Raw genomic sequence first — 21,748 nt, 5'->3', positions numbered from 1 at the left:
TCGGTTGCGTATTTTGGAAGATTTAAGCGCACAAAGGGACATAGGGACAGAAAAAGCAACTGTTTTATACTATGTAGTAATTAAGTGGTTACCAATATATTATCTTTGACAGAAAAGTTTTTGCGAGAAAAATATTAAAACCAGCTTATCTGATAATGCCCGATAGAAAAATTCAATAAACCTGCCAACCAGAGCATCGAACCCAGGATTTCGTGCATTTAATTAATCAGATATGATGTTTAATATAACCTCATTTACCGTGAATTTCACATGAGTAACTTTAACGTTTTAAAATGTATCATGAGGATAATAAATTTAATTAATTTTCGCTTTATTCCAAGCTTGTTGTGAACTATTGACCGGGCGTGCGGTCGTTGGCATTTGCGCGTAATTTTTCTCTCTATTACGCCTGATTTCACTCATTAGTTCAACAGAAATGTTTTGTTATGTTTTAATTAAGTGTGCATAAGCAATTACTCTGCATAGATTTGTTTTTCAATAATTGCTTTGGAATTAAAGTCTGCATAAATTTGTTTTTCAATAATTGCTTTGGAATTCAGTTTTTTCGAAGTTTTTAAGAGTTGCTATTTTTATTCACTGATGACGTATGCTGATGACTTGAAACCGTTAGCCAAATTCAAGGGTAATGCTCTAAGTTTTCAAATGTACCTTAATATTTCTTCATGATTATTCTCGTCATAATTGATTGCCTTCTTTAACAAAGCTAATGATTTAGTTTTAAAACCGACTGCATAATTTTAAGGCGTCAGTGGTTTTCCAAATTTAAAATAGCTATTCTTATTTCAATTTCGAAGTTAATTAAAAAAGGCTGGCTCATTTGGTGGGGTGCTTTTTTCTGTAGACTAAGGTCAATGTACTTTTAACAGAAGGTAGATCAAGTTGCAAATAGAAGTACAAAGGGGGTGAAAGGCACGCATTGCAGCTGTACGTATGTTGTGTCAAAGCAAATAAAAAACAGACAATGTAACGCGCATGCGTCGTTCAAAGTATCAGTCCCAAATCTTTGTGACAAGGGTCTGTGATCGGAGATTAAATCTTCGGACTATGCTGACATATGTACCCTATGTATGTATGTATGTGTTACAGATATATAGATATATAGTAGGACTTGAATTTATGACGTGACAGGGACGATAGTGAAAGTTAAAATTGTAAGGGTAGCTATTTAGGAGTTGTTCGAAAATAATATTGAAATCTTTATTTTATGGAAGTTCAGAAAACAAGTTTGTATGTAGGCTCATTTTTTTAATGACGGCCTTATTCATTCCAATTCTTAGTTTGGTACTTATGATGATTCTTGTATGTCTATCAAAATAACACAAAACTTAGTAGGTAGTATTACAAAACAGATATGGAAATAAATATGTAGGTAGTCGTTGGCAGAAAAGTTTACGTTTTGTTGATAAAAAATATTAATCACTTAGAGAAAAGGAGAGTTATATAACACGTTTTATAGCCACAATTTCCATTTATAAAGTAAGGTAAAGTGAGGAAAAAACTTACAAGTGAAAAAAATAATTACTCGTTAAAACATCAAAGTGAAGACAGACGCCTTAGGAAAGCAATTTCTTTGATCCAAATGAATTTATAATGTTATTACGAAACGCTTATTATCACTCATTATTTGCTGGTAAATTTTAAGGTCAACATGAGAACTTTTTTCTGAGGTTTGTAAAATGAGGCTTAAATTAATTTAACGGCTCTTTGTTTTTTATTTGGATTTAGAAATAGAAATTGTTTTTTATCACGCAGCAGTTTTCTCTGCAAATATATTGTTGTAGGAAAACTTGTATTGGGTTTATCGGCGGTTTTAAGATTTATGGTCAAACATAGGCCAAAAGCAACATTTGTAAATAAGAATATTGTTTGAACGAACCTTGAAACAATGCAGTATTCAGACATCTATATGTTACTGTAAAAACCTGAACTATGGTAAATCCTAAGATTTTCCAGTAAAACCTAAGATTAACCGACATGAGTTGGTAAATTGGCTTGGTTTTTACAGTAACATATACACTATACCCATTAAATTGGTATTATCAGAATAGGTATCCTCCGACAAACCTCTCTTACTCGTACAGACAAATTTCAACTTGGCCATCTTAGTTTTTCGTATAGATCTTTTTGCCTAATAAAAATGTCTTTAATTCCAGGGCAAGATCCCCACTGGGGTCAAGCAGTGTGGAGTACCGGAGACCGGAGCGGAGCGTGTCGTGGGGGGCTGGGGGAGCTCGCATCCACACACCGATGCTGGAACCTTTAGCCGACAACTCTAACAGGAGGCAGTTCGGCATGGGCGTTGTTGGTAGATTCTTTAGGTAAGGAATTAGGATGTTCATTTGTTTTTGAAGTGGGGCGGGGTCTTCACAGCTGCTAAAGAAGCTGCGAATGGAAGAAGAAGTGAAGAGAAGGCTGTGCCATTACGTGGTCCCATCACTAAGACTCAAACAGCGTGAAGTACCGGAGACCAGAGTGGATTATGTCGTGGGGGACAGGACCGATGCTGGAACCTTTAGCCGACAAATCTAACAGGAGGCAGTTCGGCATGGGCGTTGTTGATAGATTCTTTAGGTAACGATACCTATAGCTGCTGAGACATTCATTTGTTTTTAAAGTGGGGCAAAACCAGATTAAAGCAGCTGTGAAGAGAAGGTTCACGTGGTATAATCAACGGGGACTTCTAAACTGAAGTGCTTAATATTCTGTCTGAGAAACTGTTCTTTCGGAGTGAGCTGAAAATGACGACGAACAAAATCTTTGAAGATTTTTTCTGACAACAGCTATACATTAATTACTCACTTGGCAAGTCTTTCAGTTTTAATATCAAATTGTTCCGAGAATTTTCTGCGAAACCCAAACGTTTATATCAGAATAACTTTCTCGGAACATTTTTGTAACACGAGTCTGGGATTAGGTGGGAAATAAGGGAGATTTATGTAAGGCACAGATAGGTTTGCTCAACCGTGCTGGCAAATTGAGGACAATCCCTAGGTTTGCTACGGAGGGATCCGTTTAATATAGTGTTGATCCGTCGAGCCCAAATCAGGGATACGTCGTCTAATAAATGCCATAAAGTATGAAGGATGAAATCTCGCTTAAAAGATCGGTCATTGCTCTTTTGAAGGAAAATATAATTCCATGAATTTGATAAGTACGTTGATATTATCCGGTATTCAAATATAATGTAATGTGTGAAAAATAATGAAGCCAAATTCTCGGAAATCCTGTCAATAAACACTTGTCATGTTTCCTTCCTCGAAGCTTTATTATTATTTTTCTGTAAAGCCACATAAGCTAATTCAGTGAAAGCTATCATAAACAAAGCGATAAAAAATCTGTATTTTTTTTTACGCAAGATACTTATTTCAAACATTATTATTGTTAAGTTATAACAAAATCAAGTGAGCACCTAAACTTTCAAATTATCTTACCTTGGCAACACACCCTTCACAACCAAACGAAACGTGAAACCAACTCTTAAAACATACCGAAAAAGTTGGAAAACGCTTCGTTTTTAAGCCTTTTTGGAGTGAAACTGTGGGTAAAACAAAGAACGTAAGTATAGCAGTTGTTCAGAGAATTATTTCCACGCGGTCGACGACCGCTATCGACCCATCGCGTAATTATTAAAGAGTTCCCACAGAGGGGCGCGCTCTAGCCGTTTTTATTTTGTTAGCCCCACCGAGCTGTGTTGTGTTTCTAGAAAATTGTCCTGGCCTTCTCTTTTTAGTAAACGTGTATATGTTAAAGTTTTAAACTTGTAGGTAGAATTCTTGGCAGAATTTCGTGATATTTTAGTGTAGAAACGAAATGTTTTTACATTTTTGGCAGATAAGTAAATCAACAGGCATCTTGGAAATGTATTTATAGCTTTCAAAATAATGAAATAATGGACTTATTTAATACTTTAATTCAATAATTCAAAATTACTATGGCAACATTTCATATTTTGAATACTACATCATGTCTAATGGCATACTTTAGAATACCTCTAATAACAGATGTTCCGAAATGATAACTACAAATGCCTCTACTCAAATGTAGTAATTTCTGAAATATAATTAATAGTTCCTTTAAAATACCATACATTTAACCAGGTCAAGTTTTTTGAGTACGTCCTTGAGGGAGACCTGCCTTTGACCTACTCGTACTTTAGGATATTTATTTACTAGTTTGATGTAATCGAAATATGATGACGGTATCAAAATACTTGGTCATTACATTTTAATTTGACTAAATTGAGTTGTTTTGTGTAGAGATTTTGATCATTTCAAAATTTAATAACTTAGTAGTACTTAATTAGCCTGAAATAAATGAATATCATCCGTTATTTTGGATATATAAAAAGTTTCACTTGAATTATGTACAACAATATTTAGCCAATTGCTGTGAGGAGTAACGTTCATTATACTAATTATATTCACGAATAATTTATAGACGTATGTATGTATGTATGTAAGTATAAATCCGATTTCCTTCACTGAAAAAACCTAGAACAAAAACAATGCATCTTACTTAAAGTAACAAAGAAATATTTAAAAAAGTACCCCCGTAACTGCACGGCACCGTTCTTGTTCATAACTCACCTGAGCCCCCATACATCATGGTGTTTACGCGACTCCCACTTAAAACTCGCTGTAATGGCTTTTTGAATTAATACCCGTAGATATGACATTAATTTATGGTAAAATGTCCTTAGTTATGCCAGGTTTTTGCTCTGTGTTAACTTTGTTAGTATGTTTTTGGTTATTTATGCCTTACATTTTAAATGGGAATTTATGTTTTAGTTACTTGTATAATTATATAGAACCTCTTATAATAGTTTGCTTACCGATAGACGTTCGCATCGAACCTTTAACATTAAATGAAACAATGTCCTTAGTTTTCTAAATGAAACAAAACCTTGATAAAATTGAATTGATACAACAAGCCTACATGTCCTTGTTCTATATTTTTTCGTCTACGTACTAATCTATTCTATGTTATATACCTTCATTATTTTTCGTCAAACCACCTCATTTATTTTCAATCACCTAAAATAGTGTCATTGAAATAAGACCAATAATATAATCAACAGTTGATCGAGTATACCACCACTTTCGGTTATGATAATAAGATGATACCTTTTCATTATAGTCTAGCAAATTTATTCTTTATAAAGTACGCGATAGATCATAATCCAAGATGACAATGATCGTTTCCTCTTCCAGGCGTTCGCTCCGCAAGTCGGTAGCACATCAAGAGGAGGTGGCTCGCCAGCTCGACGAGCTGACGGACTACCGACCTTACTTCACGTGGTGGGTCAGCACGGTACAGACCCTGGTGCTGCTACTGTCTCTACTCTGCTACGGGTTTGGACCTGTTGGCTTCGGGAGACACACCCACTCCGGACAGGTTCTGGTAAAGAGCTTGAGTTTACAACAGGTGGGTTGGAGTTTTCATTTGTTTTTGTAAATAAATTGGGCCCTAACAGGGGGCCACAATAATCCTTAGCTTTAAACCGTAATTCCATGTCAAAGAACTTTCGGAAAGCAAATAAATGAAATGGATATGAAAAAGTGTTAGTGGCCATACCTAGCTATGTTATAAGAATGCTTCGAAATTCTGTATAGAGGTAGATTGATGTAGGATTATTCACTTTACCTATGATTTAAAAAATACGACCACGTGTAAATTGAAAATCGAAATCATTACATTCTACATTCTGATCGTTGTAAATGTATTATCTTCCCAGTATATGCGTGTGTAACTACCATAATCAGACAGAAGATGACGAATATGTCAAATAAGTAACGTAGATCTTGATGTAACAAAACAGTTTTCATTTTCCAAGAATCCAGAAAGTATTGAATATCAGTTTTTCCTCTCATTTTTTCCCATGATAAGAAGACTTGGTACATTTACAGTTTCCATCACATTGCATATTGATTGCCTACTTTATTCACACTTGAATAAGTAATTTTATGTGACGACGCATATAAAACCTTTTTTCAGGGTCTGCGTTTAAAATCGTGAAATGTTTATGGTCTTTCATAGCGTTATGATAGTCCCGAGTGATTTTTAGAGTTTACACATCGTGTGAAAAATGGTCAATATTTCATGGGTTCAACAGCCCATCCTTAAAGATTTAAAACAGTAGCTATACTAGGAACTGTTCTTTTTTTTTGGATTTATATAATTCAGTTTTTTTCCAAAAATAAAAATTCCCTATTTCATCTTCAAACTTAAATATGCCTGCGAGTAACTCAGCTACATGTCTCATTTTCTCATACGTGCGTCTCTTTACGTCTAAATTCAGTTTCTTCGTATAATAAGACTTAGCATAACAAGTTTGAACGAGGCGAAGCTTTTAGACAAAACACGTTCCCTCCGGATTTAATGTCTGAGTTGAACGATGCACAATATTTACTCAGGGGATTGGGTTATCTTACTTTTCTTTTAGATTTTTGAGCACACCTATTTTAGGAATCGTGAATTTGAACAATTGTATTTTCTGTAGATAGAAGACTAATGGTGAATAGGTGTGTTATATACTTAGGTAATTGTGTGGGAGACCTTTACATTATTTAAAAGGCTTCGTAACTCAAATAATTGCAAAGTCTTTTGTGCACAGCATTTATCGTTTTCGTGAAAAATATCAGCTAAAAGCGTGTCCTTTTGTCTTTTTTGGCAACAATCCAAATTGGATGGGGAAAAAAGAGCCCAAAAAAGCCTTGCGTTTTTATTTTTATCACGAACTCGATATGAAATTAACAATTAGCAAGTAGCAACCACAAAGGGTTGGCATTCATTGTGACGTAAGGGAAAGCGGCACAAAGTAAGAGTATTAGCGAGCCTCGAATGTAGGTCACATGTCTTTGTGAGCCGCCCCTTTTGTCTGCTTTTTGCTGCTTACTGCAGTCTTTCACGATGCTATCTTTTAGCGACGAGTGACCGCAAAAGGTCCGTCCATGTAATTCCTTGATTGTTCCTTTTTGGAATTTATTTTTGGTATAATTGTTGTAGGTACTTTTTTTCTGTTTTTTTTTACTACAAAAATATTTGTTTTAATTTTTATTTCGTTTTATTGTTGTTGAGATAGGTATGTATATAAATATCTGTAAATATAAATTTTATATCGGCAGTGTAACATATTGCAGAGATTCACATTTTGGTCTTAGCAAGTCGTTTACTCAACTTTTATTTCCTTCAAAACAGGCGCTATAAATTACAACAATTTTCAATGCGTACTAATTATTCTTAGCCAGATTTACATATACCTATACCTACTTTCTATTTAAGTAATAATTCCCCTACTAACGTAATCTAACACAAACAAATCATATTCCAGGTTGAATGGGAAGAGCCAGCCTCATTCTGGCTGGGGCCTCGGGCGGCGGACCTGATACATCTAGGAGCGAAGTTCGCGCCCTGCATGAGACGAGACGCAAGGATAGCACGAGCTATAGCTGCATCAGCTCGGAGAGAGAGAGACACGGCGTGCTGCATACGGAATGATGATTCAGGATGTGTGCAGTCTTCTAAGGCTGACTGTTCGGTGGGTATTGGTTTCTCTAAGAGGGTTAAGTTACGAGCGAAGTATATAGCATTCCTCATTCAAGTTGCTTCGCCCGTTATGGAGCTATGATGCCTCGGACAAACAAGCGTATATAGACGTCTTGTTAAGCATATACAAATTATTTTGTATGAAAGATTTAGGCGACGTAGTCTTACTTGTCTTCAAAATCTTCTTGGAAATAGCCACTAAAATAGACAAGTACAGTTAGTTAAGTGTATCGTCTAATGTAGAAAATATTTCTAGTATTATGTGTAATGTGGTCTTATTTAACTTTGAATCTTTGCGCACGCTTACGTTTAGATAAGAGGATTAATATCAAAGGTAAGTGTCTACAAATATCCTGATAGTTCTAATAGTTTAAGATTTTGGTATGTACGTACATATTTTCTTGTATGTAAGTCTACGTAAACCACATCCGTGGCACGTGTAAACAAGTTCAAGTTATTAAAATAATGATCCATTGAGGGAGGGATTTCAACTAAGTTTCAATATTTGAAACTAAGTATGTCAAACACCGTGCATTATACCCTTCACTTACACTGATGAATCACTTGAAGATACACGTGGATATGACCTTGATGTACTTAGAATTGAAATAGTTCAGCTATCAACTAAGTAATTAATGAAAAGGTTATGTTACAATTATTGCATGTTTTTTATTGTGTGCATGTTTGTGTTATCTTTAAAAAAATATCGTCGCTTCTCGCTCTCTTGGGTCACACCTAGTTTTGGGCGAAGCGTAAGCTTGTCAACCGTGAACTTTGTTTTGTCTACCTTTCAGAACACGATCTCGACGTGGAAGAAATGGTCCTCGGGAGAGTCGGGGCCTGGAGGTCGGATATCAGGGTCCGTTTGCGGATTAGATCCCAAGTAAGTATGACTACATGTTTTTCTCATAGGTAGTTATGTTTGATTTTAAAGTACCACTAAAGCCGTGCTATTATGAAGCTTCAAAGGATCTAAAAAAATTTGAATGATTATAAACAAAGATTACTTTAACGTGATTCTTAAATTTTCTATCTTACTGTGTTTAATTGGACTTGTTAATCAACAAATAAATATATAAACTTTTATTCATTACAGAGCTGTATAGTGCTTTGATTCCATGCGTCGCAAAATTGTTTACTCCTTGGAAATTTTCCTTGACCTCTAAATAATTCTACTCTTCTTATTCAGATTCTGCGAAGCACCGCGATCGATAGCGCCGCACGAATGGCCGGACGACATTACAAAATGGCCGATCTGTCGCAAGTCGGTCCTCGACGGGTCTGCGGCCGCGGGTCGGGCAGGCCACGCCGCAGAGCACATGGCTTGCGAAGTGATAGGCCATCCTTGCTGTATAGGAGTCCATGGCCAGTGCGTCATCACGACGAGAGAACACTGTGACTTCGTCAAGGGGTATTTCCATGAAGAAGCGTCATTGTGTTCACAGGTTTGTAGACATATTGATATTTGCATCTGGTAATAGGGTATTGTATTTTGAGGGTTGTCAAAAAGCTCCAAGCTCGATAAATCATCAGATTCGAGGTTGATTGTTCAATACATTACCTACATAAAATTGATTTGAAGAAAATTACGGTAGAGACGCTAAAATTGTAAGATTCTACAAAAACATTTACCTTTGTGATTCACCAGTATCATTCATTAATGTTCTTTTTCAGGTGTCTTGTCTTGACGATGTCTGCGGCATGCTACCATTTATGCGAAGACGTCGTCCAGACCAGCTGTACCGAGCATGGACGTCTTTATTCGTTCACGCGGGTCTGCTGCATCTAGCAGCGACGTTGGCACTTCAGTGGCTCTTCATGAGGGACCTGGAGAAGATGGCCGGGCCAGTTAGAATAGCTGTCATATATTTAGGTAGTGGGGTCGCCGGGAATATGGCGTCTGCTATATTCGAACCTTACAGGGCGGAGGTGAGTTGAAGTCTATTTGCAGCAATGTCTTTACTGGAAACAGTAATTTGAATCCAAAGTGCATTTAAGCAGTTGATGGTTTACTAATTCTCAATTTCTATGTTTTCCAGGTGGGGCCAGCTGGATCTCATTTCGGTCTTCTGGCGTGTCTAATAGTAGAAGTGATAGGCGCGTGGCCTCTCCTTAGGCATCCGAAGCGGGCAATCTTAAAACTAGTCGGTATAGCTATCGCGTTATTCCTCCTGGGTCTTCTACCCTGGATAGATAACTTCGCCCACGTCTTCGGCTTCGTTTTCGGGTTCTTACTCGCGTACGCGTTGTTACCATTCATTACTTTTGGGCCTTACGAAAGGCGAAGAAAGATTGCGTTAGTTTGGGTCTGCCTGGTGTCGGCCGGTGGGATGCTGTGCGCGCTGGTCGCGTTGTTCTACGCGGCGCCGGCGTACGAGTGTGCGGCGTGCGCATACTTCACGTGCTTACCGTTCGCGCCCGACATGTGCGCGTCGCAGGACGTGCGCGTGCGGCAGCTGGACGGGGTATGACGGCGCGCGGCCCGGGCGCCCCCGCCGCCGCCGCCCCTCGCCCCGCGCCCACGTGCGCCCGCCCGCGCCCCCGAGTGTCCGCGCCCCCGCGACCCCGCGCCGAGCCGCCGCCTAGCGCCGAGCCCACACCGTGCCGCCCATACCACACCATCTCTTGGCTCTCGCAGCTTCACTGCTACAGAAACTCAATTTACATTTGAGCACCAGGGGCAAGACAATACTACTCACTGCCAGTCCAAAACAATGGCAATGCCATAAGGGGCGAATGTTTGATGTCTTGTACGTAATATACTGTTACTTAATGGTTTAGAATGTCATGACGTGAAGAGCTCTCATAAAGATAATTAATTTACTAAAGTAAATGAAATATAAGTATGAATGCGATGTATTACATAATGTACTCATTCAGAGTTGAGTTTCTGTATTGAGTGTGCTGTGTCGCTACTGCCCGACAATTGTACGAACGTGTCGGTATGAGAGTGTGCTCTACTTACTATCTAGGCGATCCTTTAAGGTTTTATAATCGTCAAACTAGACTATTATAAAGTGTATGCGAGTATATATATTTTTCATCGATTATTATTTAATTTATCGATAGAGACGTATTGTTGGATATTAAGATTTGTTGTTTTGTGGACTCATGATTTGTCCCTGAATTTCGAGTGCGAACGATCGAATTTATTTTCCTAGCATATTTTTCGATGTCATGCATAGTCATACTTTTAATACTTGAATATTTAATTCTTACATGCAATGTGTTAAGTCTGATTTTGTAAAAATAATTGACATAGCGTTGTTCAGTCATGGCTGATATACTCGTGAAATAAATTCGATCCGAGTTGTATTTTAAATAAAAATAATTGTGCTAAATCCACGGATATAGAAGTAACATTGCGGACGCGACTTACTACTGTAAATATTCTGTAAAATAAACTAATATTGTTACGATCGTAAGTGAGTCGTGGTAAGTGTGGTTACGTTTCGTCGCGTGAGTCTTACGGGAGCTACGTTACGTCACATTGTATATTGTTAAGCCTGTATCTATGTACACAACCTTTACGTATGTACACAGATCTTATAATAATAACATTTCGCACACAGTACCATTTAAACAAAACAATAGCATATTCTAATATTTCCTCTCCGCTAATGTGACCTAACGCGGTCCCGTAACAGTGTCAAAATATACATAATTTAGTATATTACTAAATAATGTAAATATAACGTTAACAAACATATTTTTCATCTATTAAGTTCACCGTATATGAACGAATTCAGTCTATGTGTAAGTATTCTAATGGATTTTTGATTTTGTCAATTTATATAGCTGTATCAAGTCTGCGTAGATTTACATTTATTTTATATAATATGCTAGTGAATATATAATATCGTTTATATTTAGGAGTATTTATTTTACTACTGGCAGGTTGTAGGAGACTTTATCGTTCACTATCATTCATACTTTATGTACATGTTTTATTACGAATTTACATTTAATACTAGTCACTACGTGAATTATAATATTTTTTAGTTTAAAAAAAGTACATGTAAATATATACATTTAATCAAGCGAAAGTGGTGATCATTGTAATTAAACAGTTATTTTGCTAAGGAATGTTAATCGAGAGTGGGTGTGTGAATGTGACAATTTTGTACAACTGGCACGAACTATAGGTACTGTACTTAGAACATTATAATGTTTTAACTCTTAAATTGCGCACATAGTTTAGTTATATGAATGTTTCCGTTTCGGGGCAGTTAAGTGGCCAACTCATAAAGATACTTGACCTAGTGACAATTGTAATGAGCACTTATTACCTCTATTTCTTGTTACCGGTTTAAAGCGGTGTAACCATAGGCGTCAGATTTTTTTATATGGGGAAAACGAAGAACTATACTCTCTGAAAAAATAATTCAAACTTTAGGTGCCTACTATTTGTTAGAGAGATCATAAAGCTGCGTATTCACGAATGGTCAGGTTTGTCGCTCAAATTGACAGACTTTGTTACATGTTAAGAGTCTCTGATAAAGCAAGACAGTAACACTATGTTTTGCGATAAATGATGGGAGATATCGATCTTGTAACGAATAGGGACCTTTATTTATCTTCGTGATATATCTTCAATTTCAAAAGTTGGTAAATCTCCGCTTTGATTTTGTGATAAGCTGTTGTTGCCCCATTCAATTATGATATCGAAAACTAACGGGATTCAAATGATCAAATTGGAGTAAATTCGTAATATACCTATGCACAAAGTTTTTATTTAATAGCGCTTACATTTTCAGCACAAATTGTGAAAACAAGACAATGGAAAAAAGTCTGAAATCATAAGATATTTTTTTAATTAAAATTATTCTGTTAAGCACAATTATTTTTTCTGTGTAAAATTACTATTATACTAGTTATGTAGTCACTTGTTTACTTCTTATGAATTAATTGTAATAAATTTAGTCTGTAACGTGTTGGTTTACAGGAAAGTGGACCTTATGATAAATTGTTTTTCACGTAACAAAAAGTAGAAAAATCAATACAAAAAGGCGTAGAAGACAGATATCATAAGGTTCACTTTACTGTGACATATATTTTGCTCAGAAGTCTCCAATAAATGTGCAAAAAGCAATAAACACATGAGATGGTTGAAATTGAACTAACGTGTGCAAATCATTGGAAGAATCAAAAATGTCTAATTTGATTTTGAAAAGTGATTTTATTTGTTAAAATCACTCTTATGAACGTCATGATCAAGTGATTTTAATACAATAAAGAATATTTTTATACACAATTGAATACTATGAATGGTTTAAAAAGAATATAAATATAATATTACAAAACTGTTTGATCTTTCTCATAACATCATTTCAAGCTTTGACACAGCTATGAAAGAATGCACATTTTCTCATCTATCCACTCTTTTTGAAAATAAACATAACTTTCGTAGTCAGGAACAAAGATATGACCGCGTTACGTAATCTTACGTAACGCAATATAAACACAACCATTGTAGAAACGTTTACTTAAAGGGGACATTTTTACATCGTATCTATAATTTGTAATATCGTGTTTGAATGTGTGCGTGAATATCTCGATTACTTTCTTTAAAAAAAACAGTGGACGTTATCTTAAAGTGCCCTTGTGCCCGGCGGCCCGGCGGACTTTACTCAGAATAAGACAAACTTACATACATAATTGTACATTGTGAACATACACCTAATTATTACTTGTAACGTTAAGGATGGTAAAGTAATCTTATTGTAAACTAGTATTAATCGAACAAGAAACCTTATTATCATAATATTGATGTGTTTTATTTATAACGATGGCATTTCCTGATTGGATAAAATTTTACATGGATCCTAGGAGATTTATTCGATCGGCTAAGATTTATTCGATGCTGAAAACATCAGACATAATTTCATGAATAGCAATTAATATCAAGGCCAACAATTTATATCATAGTAGCAAGTAGGTAATATATCTGTTTTGGTGATATAAGAGTAAATTACGGAATGGCACACTCATACCTTCTAATTTCTCTGTAAAAAAAATAGATAGCACGAAAGCGCAAAGAGACAACATATTGCTGCACCTCAAATTTTATTATACGATAAAGTATTGCCAACACACAAATAACTTCTAAACACATAGAAACATTGACTTAGATTATGGGAGCATATGTTAACTTCTTCTCCAGATAACTTTATTTTAATGAGACATGTTTCAGGCATTTTTGGGTGCATCTCACAGAGGCATGGTCGAAACCGCAGATCGAATCTACTATTTAAGTACCTACTACAACTGCACAGAAAGACACATTGTTATAGTTGCAACTATTGTCAATTATGGTTTTTACTGTCCCAGCAGCTTTACGATTTACCTTATTACTGAAAACTAAGTATAAGTAGCGCAAATAAGTTTCAAAATATAACAAATCATTATTAGGAGAACATTGCTAATGCATGGTCTGTAAAATACCTATTAAATAAATGAAACATGGTTTTTCATTTGTATTGTAATTTGTGGAAGTTTTTCTATTACTATAACTTAGGTTATAACTTAGGTTAGACTGGAAGCCGACCCCAACATAGTTTGGGAAAAAGGCTCGGAGGAGGATATATTTTCTATTACTATAACTTCGAAGGAATTAATGGATATTATTAAATTGGAAACCTCGTTGTTATACTGCCTCGCGTGTCTAGTAGTCGCGAAGCGAGACTACTGTACACGAGGTCTTCTGTTAGATTTCCAGGTGGGGCTAAAACGCGTCGTGGGTTTTAGAAAAGCATGTAAAGCCGCCGGAGTCCCTTAATGGTACTCATTAGCAAACGGTTTTTACAATTCCACGTCGAAAGCCGTCAAGTGGATTTGAGAATACGTGATTAAACCTGCAGCTCACTCCATAAGAAGAAGAGGATTGGTATGCCATCAACAATCAAACATGTAAATCAGTTTTGATATCATCTGGTACCTTATTAATGTGATCAAGCTTCTATATGAATGATGAAAAGTCTAATTATATTATGTTTAGGTAGATAAGTATCTTCACATCTCCTAGCTATAAGTTGGTCTACCTACCACTGTGATGTTTGAGATAAACGATAAAAAATTACACATGTCATGCTTAGACCACATATTATTCAAAATCTAGAGTTTATCTTTGCTTGGAGACACGGCACGTGTCAATTGTCGTAAATAAATTCCATGATAAGTGTTCAGGGAATAATCTGAAGAAATATATGTTTACAAGTGCATTGGGAATAACCAATTTGAGCACGATGTTGTTACATGTCGACCATCCGGTTTGATCAAAACAGCCGCTCTATAGGCATACTTAGATACAATTTTAGGTACCTAGTTGAGCAATACAAGATGTAAAGTTACCGAAATGACAGAAATAACGCAGCCTTAACATACAAATGACTCAAAATGGAATACTGGTGGGTTTTAGTTAGACACTTCGATCCACTGCACACACCTGCAAAAAAAAGTGGAAACATCCCTTTTTATTCATTAATTTATTTAGCAGTAGGTAATACCAATTTTTATTTGTACCAACAATAACATTAAACTGCAAACAATATTGGAAAATACTACCCAGTCAGAAAAACGTACAACTCATACAATTTCACATTGATGACAACTATGATGGTCCGTGAAATGTACTTTTGTATGCGAAGTAAAACATTGTATGTGAAGCAACAAAGTAAAATACTAACAAAGTCAATATCTATATAGGTTTGTCGTGCAAAATTGACGCGTAACAAATCTTCACGGTCATTCGACAGATTGTCTTTACTCTTATGGTATAAATATTTAAGAAAAGACTTTTTAAAGTTGTCATAACCGTTAGTAAAAAAGCAATGTAGTGCTCGCCAAATTTTTGTCACCACGCAATATTGTGTTGCTACGCAGAAACGATTTTGATATGCCGTTCGCTACGGAGCACCATTGACTTTTTCGAAAATTGTTCGTATTTACAAGTTTCCGGTGCCTTTTTTTTTTGTTGCTGGGCTATTACGCATCCCCTTCCCGTCGGGGGACGGGAGAGGGGTATGTGGGACTCCCCGGTAGAATCGATTCCGGTGTACCCACTAAAAAGGCCCAGCGGCACTCCAACGTCTGGGAATCTATGGCGTCCAGTCCCCCACCGGCAAAAGAGTCTCCAGTGCCTAAGTCAAAATCGAAGAGAAGAGGCACCTCAAAAACAAAAGCACTATAGACTATAGTCTATGGAAAATAACTCATCTCTTCTAGCCTAACAGGGTTCAATATCCAAAAACAATAAGACGAACGTATTATCATAAAAACAAAACACTTTTCAATGACGACGCAATAAGATCAGATCTCAACCCACTTGATGATAATCTTATAGAATATGGCTTCAAGACTGTACTCAATTTATGTAAAGCTTGTACTTAAGAAGGCTCTGATAACGACTTGGACACTCGTGCCGATAATATTAGTGACAGGTGATGAAATGAAAAGGAAAAAAATGAATTCGCGGAATTATCAACAGATTTTTTTTCCCTTCAAATTATATTGTTTTCTGTTTTTCCATCGAATATGTTACGGTAGGCGTAGGTTTGAAATTTAGCCGAAGTATTAAGGTCTTTGTTAAGTCAGTAAATTAAATTAGCACCACTTTTAACAAAACCTAAAAAGAAACCGAAACTGACGTGTAAACTGATAAAGTTTTGATTCCCTTATTTCCTTAAAACTTTCAACCCCAAAAAAAGTTGGTAAAACGCTAGGTAGATGATGATTTTTTAACTTCAATTTATCTTAAAAGTGAAATCAAAGATTACTGCCAAGATTAATCTGTGTAGACATAACAGAACATCTTATCAAAAGGCATCATGCCTGGCAGCTGCGTTATATCTTAGGTCTCCATGCGAATTTGGAAAAACTGTTTACGTCACACTTTTTTCCTACTTGAAATTAACCACTTTATACTAGTTTTCACACCGGATGTAGGATTAAGCATGAAATGCAAAATGATATTATTTTTATTTATTTATTATATTGTAAATACTTACAACATTGAACCAACTGGAACCGCCATGAGGATGAATCTCTATGCAAAAAATTCAGCAAAGGATGATGGGCAATTTTGTATGAACCCTGGCCTGATAACCAATAAAGTTCTAATGTATATTAGATTATTGCTTATACCCTACAGTTACTGAAATAAAACAGTTCATGTCAAGAATCGACCGGAAATAAGTACAGTCGGGCACAAAAGAGTAATAATTTTTGCACCCATTTTTTTTTGTTAAAATAAAATCCATCGTAGAAAAATTCATTGTATGATGTATTTTTGTCAACTTATCACTTATTTAAATAAGCTAAACAAAACTAGGGTAGACTATCAATTAAAATCGTTCTTAACTAGGCATAATTGTTTTAATAGCAAAACAAAACATTAAAACTTTTACTTCTACCAAAGTATATTATTTCCATTATTGGACATGGCATTTCCTCGTTCTGCGGCACCAGGATAGTCGAATTATTAGAAAAGTAGCGTAGTAACCCACCTCAGCTTCGCACGGGAAAACCGTATTTCCTCACTATTTAACGGACGTTATTGCACATATAAACCTTCCTCTTCAATCACTCTATCTTTGAATATTATTCTATTCAAAGATAGAGTGATGATTGAATAAAAAACCGCATCAAGATCCGTTGCGTAGTTTGGAAGAGTTAAGCTTTCAAAGTGACATAGGGATATAAGGACTGAAAAAGCGACTTTGTTTTATACTATATAGTGATGTGATGCACAAATAGTAACCAACCGGGTGGTCAGGTTCGCAAGGATACATGAGGGGTTTAATCAGTAGAATAACGTTATTTAAGTTGTTTGTCAGCTTTCACAGAGTTCTCATCATACGGCACATCGGGCTTGTTAGCCAGGACAGTCGACAGTCATTGGTGATGATAGATTGATGCCAGCACACCTCTAATATTTCAAAGCAAGATGGCCTCCTGATGGGATCTCCGGATGGGATCCTGGCCATTAGATGATGTCTGTGCAAGTACTCATGACAAGTATTAGGCTACGAACTTGACTGAACTGATTTGAAAAATCTTTCAGTGGTGGAAAAGCTACGTTATTTATAATAAGAAGATAGGTTTTCCTTATATACGTAGTAGTAAGTAGTTTAATTCCATAGGCAGTCGTAGGCTTACAGGACTGATATCTTTTTCCCCCAGTGGTTAACAATGTTCCACCCATAACAAAAATTGAAGTTTAGGGTATAAGCTATCATTTGATGTGCAAATGGATATTATTGGCTATGCCGCGCCGGTTAAACTCACTGGAACAGCGGAATAGTTACACCTTACACGTTACGTTGTGAATACTGTTATTATATTTTTTTTTATATAGACACATGCACCTTCTGTGACACGTCCTGACTGATATTGACAATAATATAATGCACTTAACAGCCCTCCCATACAAAATGAAGTGGTTCAAGTCCATGGGCTGTCCTATGCTATCAAGTGTCATATCTTCGTTCTCCGGTGGTTTACAATATTTTGCCTTTACATTATTTTGATATGCAAATGGTTTCTATTGGATATAACGGTTAGACTCACCGGAATGGCGGAATACCTACACCATACGTTGTAAATACTACCTGCTAAATAATCTTTTTTTTTTCAATAAACTTGTAAAATATGGGCACAGACACCTTCTGTGACCCGTTCTGACAATTATTGACAATAATAATGCACTTAAACATCCCTCTCATATGCAATGAAGTGGTTCAAGTCCATGGGCTGTCCTATGCTATCAAGTGTCATATCTTCGTTCTCCGGTGGTTTACAAGGTTTTACCCATAACAAAAAATGAAGCTTAGGGTATAAGCTGTCATTTGATATGCGAATGGTTTTTATTGGATATACCGGCCAATTTTACCCATCATCCTTTACAAGCGAAAGGCGAGGCAACGGAGAAAATAGTGATAGCCCGCTTATGTTTCATTTTTTTTAAACGCTCATGTTTTCTCGATTACATAGTTACTCACGCATAACACAAATCAAAATTGACAAACGCAAGCCTAATATTGATGAACACTAGTAAGACATATCAGTAGCGCTTTTGTTGCTTGTTCCGAGATAGCAGAACAGGAAGGCATGGCGTCTCCGGTTGATTAAACTCTCTAAGCCTATTTACATTTCAAAATGTATGTCGAAAACGGGACAGGCATCATTCCCTAGATTATTATCAAATTGATAATAACAGTGTCAAATGTCAGATACAATAAGATTGTAAGATAATAATACATATAACATTATCTTTATTCATCTTACGCAAAACAAGATTTTGGGAGTAAGGTGAATAGGCATTTGCTAATATCGATGCCCTTCCTCTGATAATACAGACATATCTATGATAAGATAAACAAATATCAATTGATAAGACAAGCTTTTCCGTTGCAATGGAAGTAACATCTATAATCTGCATGACATTGTACTAAATTGTCAATTTCATCTTAAAATAATACTTGGGCTAAATAGCTTTGGCGGTAAGGATAGCGCTATATGGGGTATTTATAAGTATGTTGGGATAATATCCTGAGTGCTCTTGCCAGAAAACTCATTGACATCATCATTGTTATCGCATCAACCTGTTGCCGTCCACTGTTGAACGTAGACCTTCCCCAATGAGCGTCAACCACCCCGATCATGAGACACTATTGGACAGAACGCATCCATCCACGACCCGTCACCTTCATGAAATCGTCATTCCATCTTGCAGGATGTCTTATATTACATTTGCGCCTTAAAATGTCGTGATCATTATACTTTAACGTGCTTACTCTCCCAGCAATGTTGTTGATTTTAATTTTCTTACAGATGTCCACGTTCCTAATTTATATGTATGTACGTACATTATTTTTTTTCACTAGACACTACCTTTCAGCAGCGGCTACATCGGCGTCCCGTGGGAACTGCACACACCCGGATATTTCCGTATATCCCGTATTTCCTCGTGACTACCCTTATGAGCTATCTACTATTGGAAGAATTTTTCAAATAATTCCATTAGTTCCCGAGATCAGCGCATCCTTGTAAAGTAACCGAAAAACTCTTCAGTTTGAAAACAAGATTAAGAAGCTACCTAAAAACCTTCAAGACTCGAAAAATTTCCACAAAAACACTACAAATGCTTACCCCACAGGAACAGCGCTCTTGAGCCACTCTCCAATTTGAATCTGATATGATCTCAATCTGACAAGGGACTTACTGACACGAGTTGATGGCTGACGTCTTTCTTCTAGATAGCCGAGCACTCAGAAAGATTGGCTACATGATGTATGAAGCAAGTTAAGAAACGTGCCTTGAAAAATTTATCTTAATTTGCCACGTAGCGTATCGAAAAAACCGGTATGTTAGAGAATATTTCACGTGTTTGTGAAATAGTGTGATAAAAATGTTTTGAATGTCACCTGCTCTTGAGGAAATACATCTGCTTCTAAGTTATGAACTTCTTGGTATTTTGGTTTATGTGTATATCAATACTATTTCATTTTATAAATATGTATATTACCCCGGTAACTGGGTTGAGAAGGTCCCTTCTTGTAAAACTCTGATGTTCAGCGGCGTCGCGTGAGACTGGAAGCCGACCACAACGTAGTTGGGAAAAAGGCTTGGCAGATGAATATTGAGAACAAAATGACTTATCTGTTCTTACTCCGTGGCTGCTTTACATTCCTTGAATATACTATACAAATCTAATAGATAAAGCAGTATAGGAAATTACGCTACGTTCACACGGGCCATACGGTTTAGTCACAATAATATGATTTATATGTACGAAAGTTCACACGTCCATTGTAATTAATCAGTATCCTGCAAAAATCTGAGCCATCTTAGAAATATATTGATATGATATCCCGTGTGAACATAGACTTACGTTTATCATTCTTCATTTATTGTGAATTATGAAGGTCAACAAATATTTTAAACGACGATTTAATTATAAGACACATTTTACACAGCCGACTGGAAGCCGACCTCGACATAGTTGGGAAAATGGCTCGGAGGATGATGAGGATAAAACATTTTACACAGTCTTATACGATATGCTTGAACATTTTCTTTCTTCTTACAAACATGGAATAACTTACAAACATGGCTATTCATAGTCCATTTACTTAATAACGTAAGCTGAGATAATTCCAATGAACTCTTGATCAAAGAAAATATAACTTTTCTTAGAACTAGCTACTTTATAAGGACAAAATATGTAGGCATACACTTTCTTGGCAAATATGTATTTTCCATATGTATAAGTATATATGTACACTGTATCAGTAACTCAGGTGTCTTGTAAACATATACATATGTATTTTGAGAGAGCACGTAAATGTCGGTCCTGCGCCTGATCTCCCTAAGGTCGTGTCGGATTGCCGTCCCATCGGGTTATGAGAGTGAAGGAATAGTGAGTGCACCTGTGTCTGCGCAAATGCTTGTGCACTATAATATTATTATGTCATCATTACTTTCTTTCATATTTTCAAGTATAAATAAACACAGAATGTAATACAATATAATATTTCCAAGTATTCTATCAAAGAGATGAAGAACAGTTTACAAAATGGTTGTAAACACGTGTTTTTTTTCCAGAGTACGGAAAACAACACAGCGACTTTATTCTTGCCAATTCAAATATTTACTACATTGTTTGATTGTGGAAAGTATTCATTAATATTTTTCATACATTCCCCCTCTTGTATGGGATAATCAGAGGCATCTATCTATCTATCTAATGGGGGAAGAGTTTATGACGAACTACCACGAACGACCAACAATAATAAAATTGTAGCTAAAAGTCTAACAAAATCATCTAGGATTCATTACCGCTCTAAGCTTGATACCATTTCTTAAAATCATGGTAGATGGCAATTGCTCATAATTTAAATCACTTGACGAATCATTTATTTACCACCTGGGAAAATATTTTTATTTATTTCGATAATTCGGTGGTAGATACCAAATTAATTATCGTGATTCATGTTTTTTTGGTTCCGAAAATATTTTTATTTCAGGAAAAAAAAAACAATATCCACCAATTTTCGAGACCCTATTCAAATACCCAAAAAAACACGGTAGGTATTGTTTTGGATTATTCCTAGAATACGTAAAGTTTGGATGCATAAAGGTAGCATAACAAAAGATAGCGTCAATCATATTGATAGCGCCTTGT

General features: G+C 36.1%; 1 protein-coding gene and 1 long non-coding RNA gene across 2 annotated transcripts in view; both read left to right on the top strand.

The window, feature by feature from the left end:
• LOC110371398 (inactive rhomboid protein 1) overlaps window positions 1–10,092 on the top strand; it is a 143,509-nt gene extending 133,417 nt beyond the window's left edge. Inside the window, exons 6-13 of the mRNA XM_064041630.1 lie at window positions 2,175–2,339; window positions 5,232–5,445; window positions 7,352–7,558; window positions 7,880–7,900; window positions 8,361–8,449; window positions 8,756–9,011; window positions 9,241–9,495; window positions 9,606–10,092. Of these exons, the coding sequence (XP_063897700.1) occupies window positions 2,175–2,339; window positions 5,232–5,445; window positions 7,352–7,558; window positions 7,880–7,900; window positions 8,361–8,449; window positions 8,756–9,011; window positions 9,241–9,495; window positions 9,606–10,037 (1,639 nt within the window). The 3' untranslated portion in view covers window positions 10,038–10,092. The remainder of the gene's footprint in view (window positions 1–2,174; window positions 2,340–5,231; window positions 5,446–7,351; window positions 7,559–7,879; window positions 7,901–8,360; window positions 8,450–8,755; window positions 9,012–9,240; window positions 9,496–9,605) is intronic.
• Window positions 10,093–10,135: 43 nt separating this feature from the next.
• On the top strand, window positions 10,136–13,332 carry LOC135118545 (uncharacterized). Its single transcript, XR_010277662.1, has 2 exons — window positions 10,136–12,503; window positions 12,599–13,332. It is a non-coding gene; the product is annotated as an uncharacterized LOC135118545 (long non-coding RNA).
• Window positions 13,333–21,748: the final 8,416 nt, after the last annotated feature.

This window comes from Helicoverpa armigera, chromosome 2, assembly GCF_030705265.1.
Source record: "Helicoverpa armigera isolate CAAS_96S chromosome 2, ASM3070526v1, whole genome shotgun sequence".
Classification (NCBI taxonomy): Eukaryota; Metazoa; Arthropoda; class Insecta; order Lepidoptera; family Noctuidae; genus Helicoverpa; species Helicoverpa armigera.
This window is presented reverse-complemented; position numbering and strand designations above follow the sequence as displayed.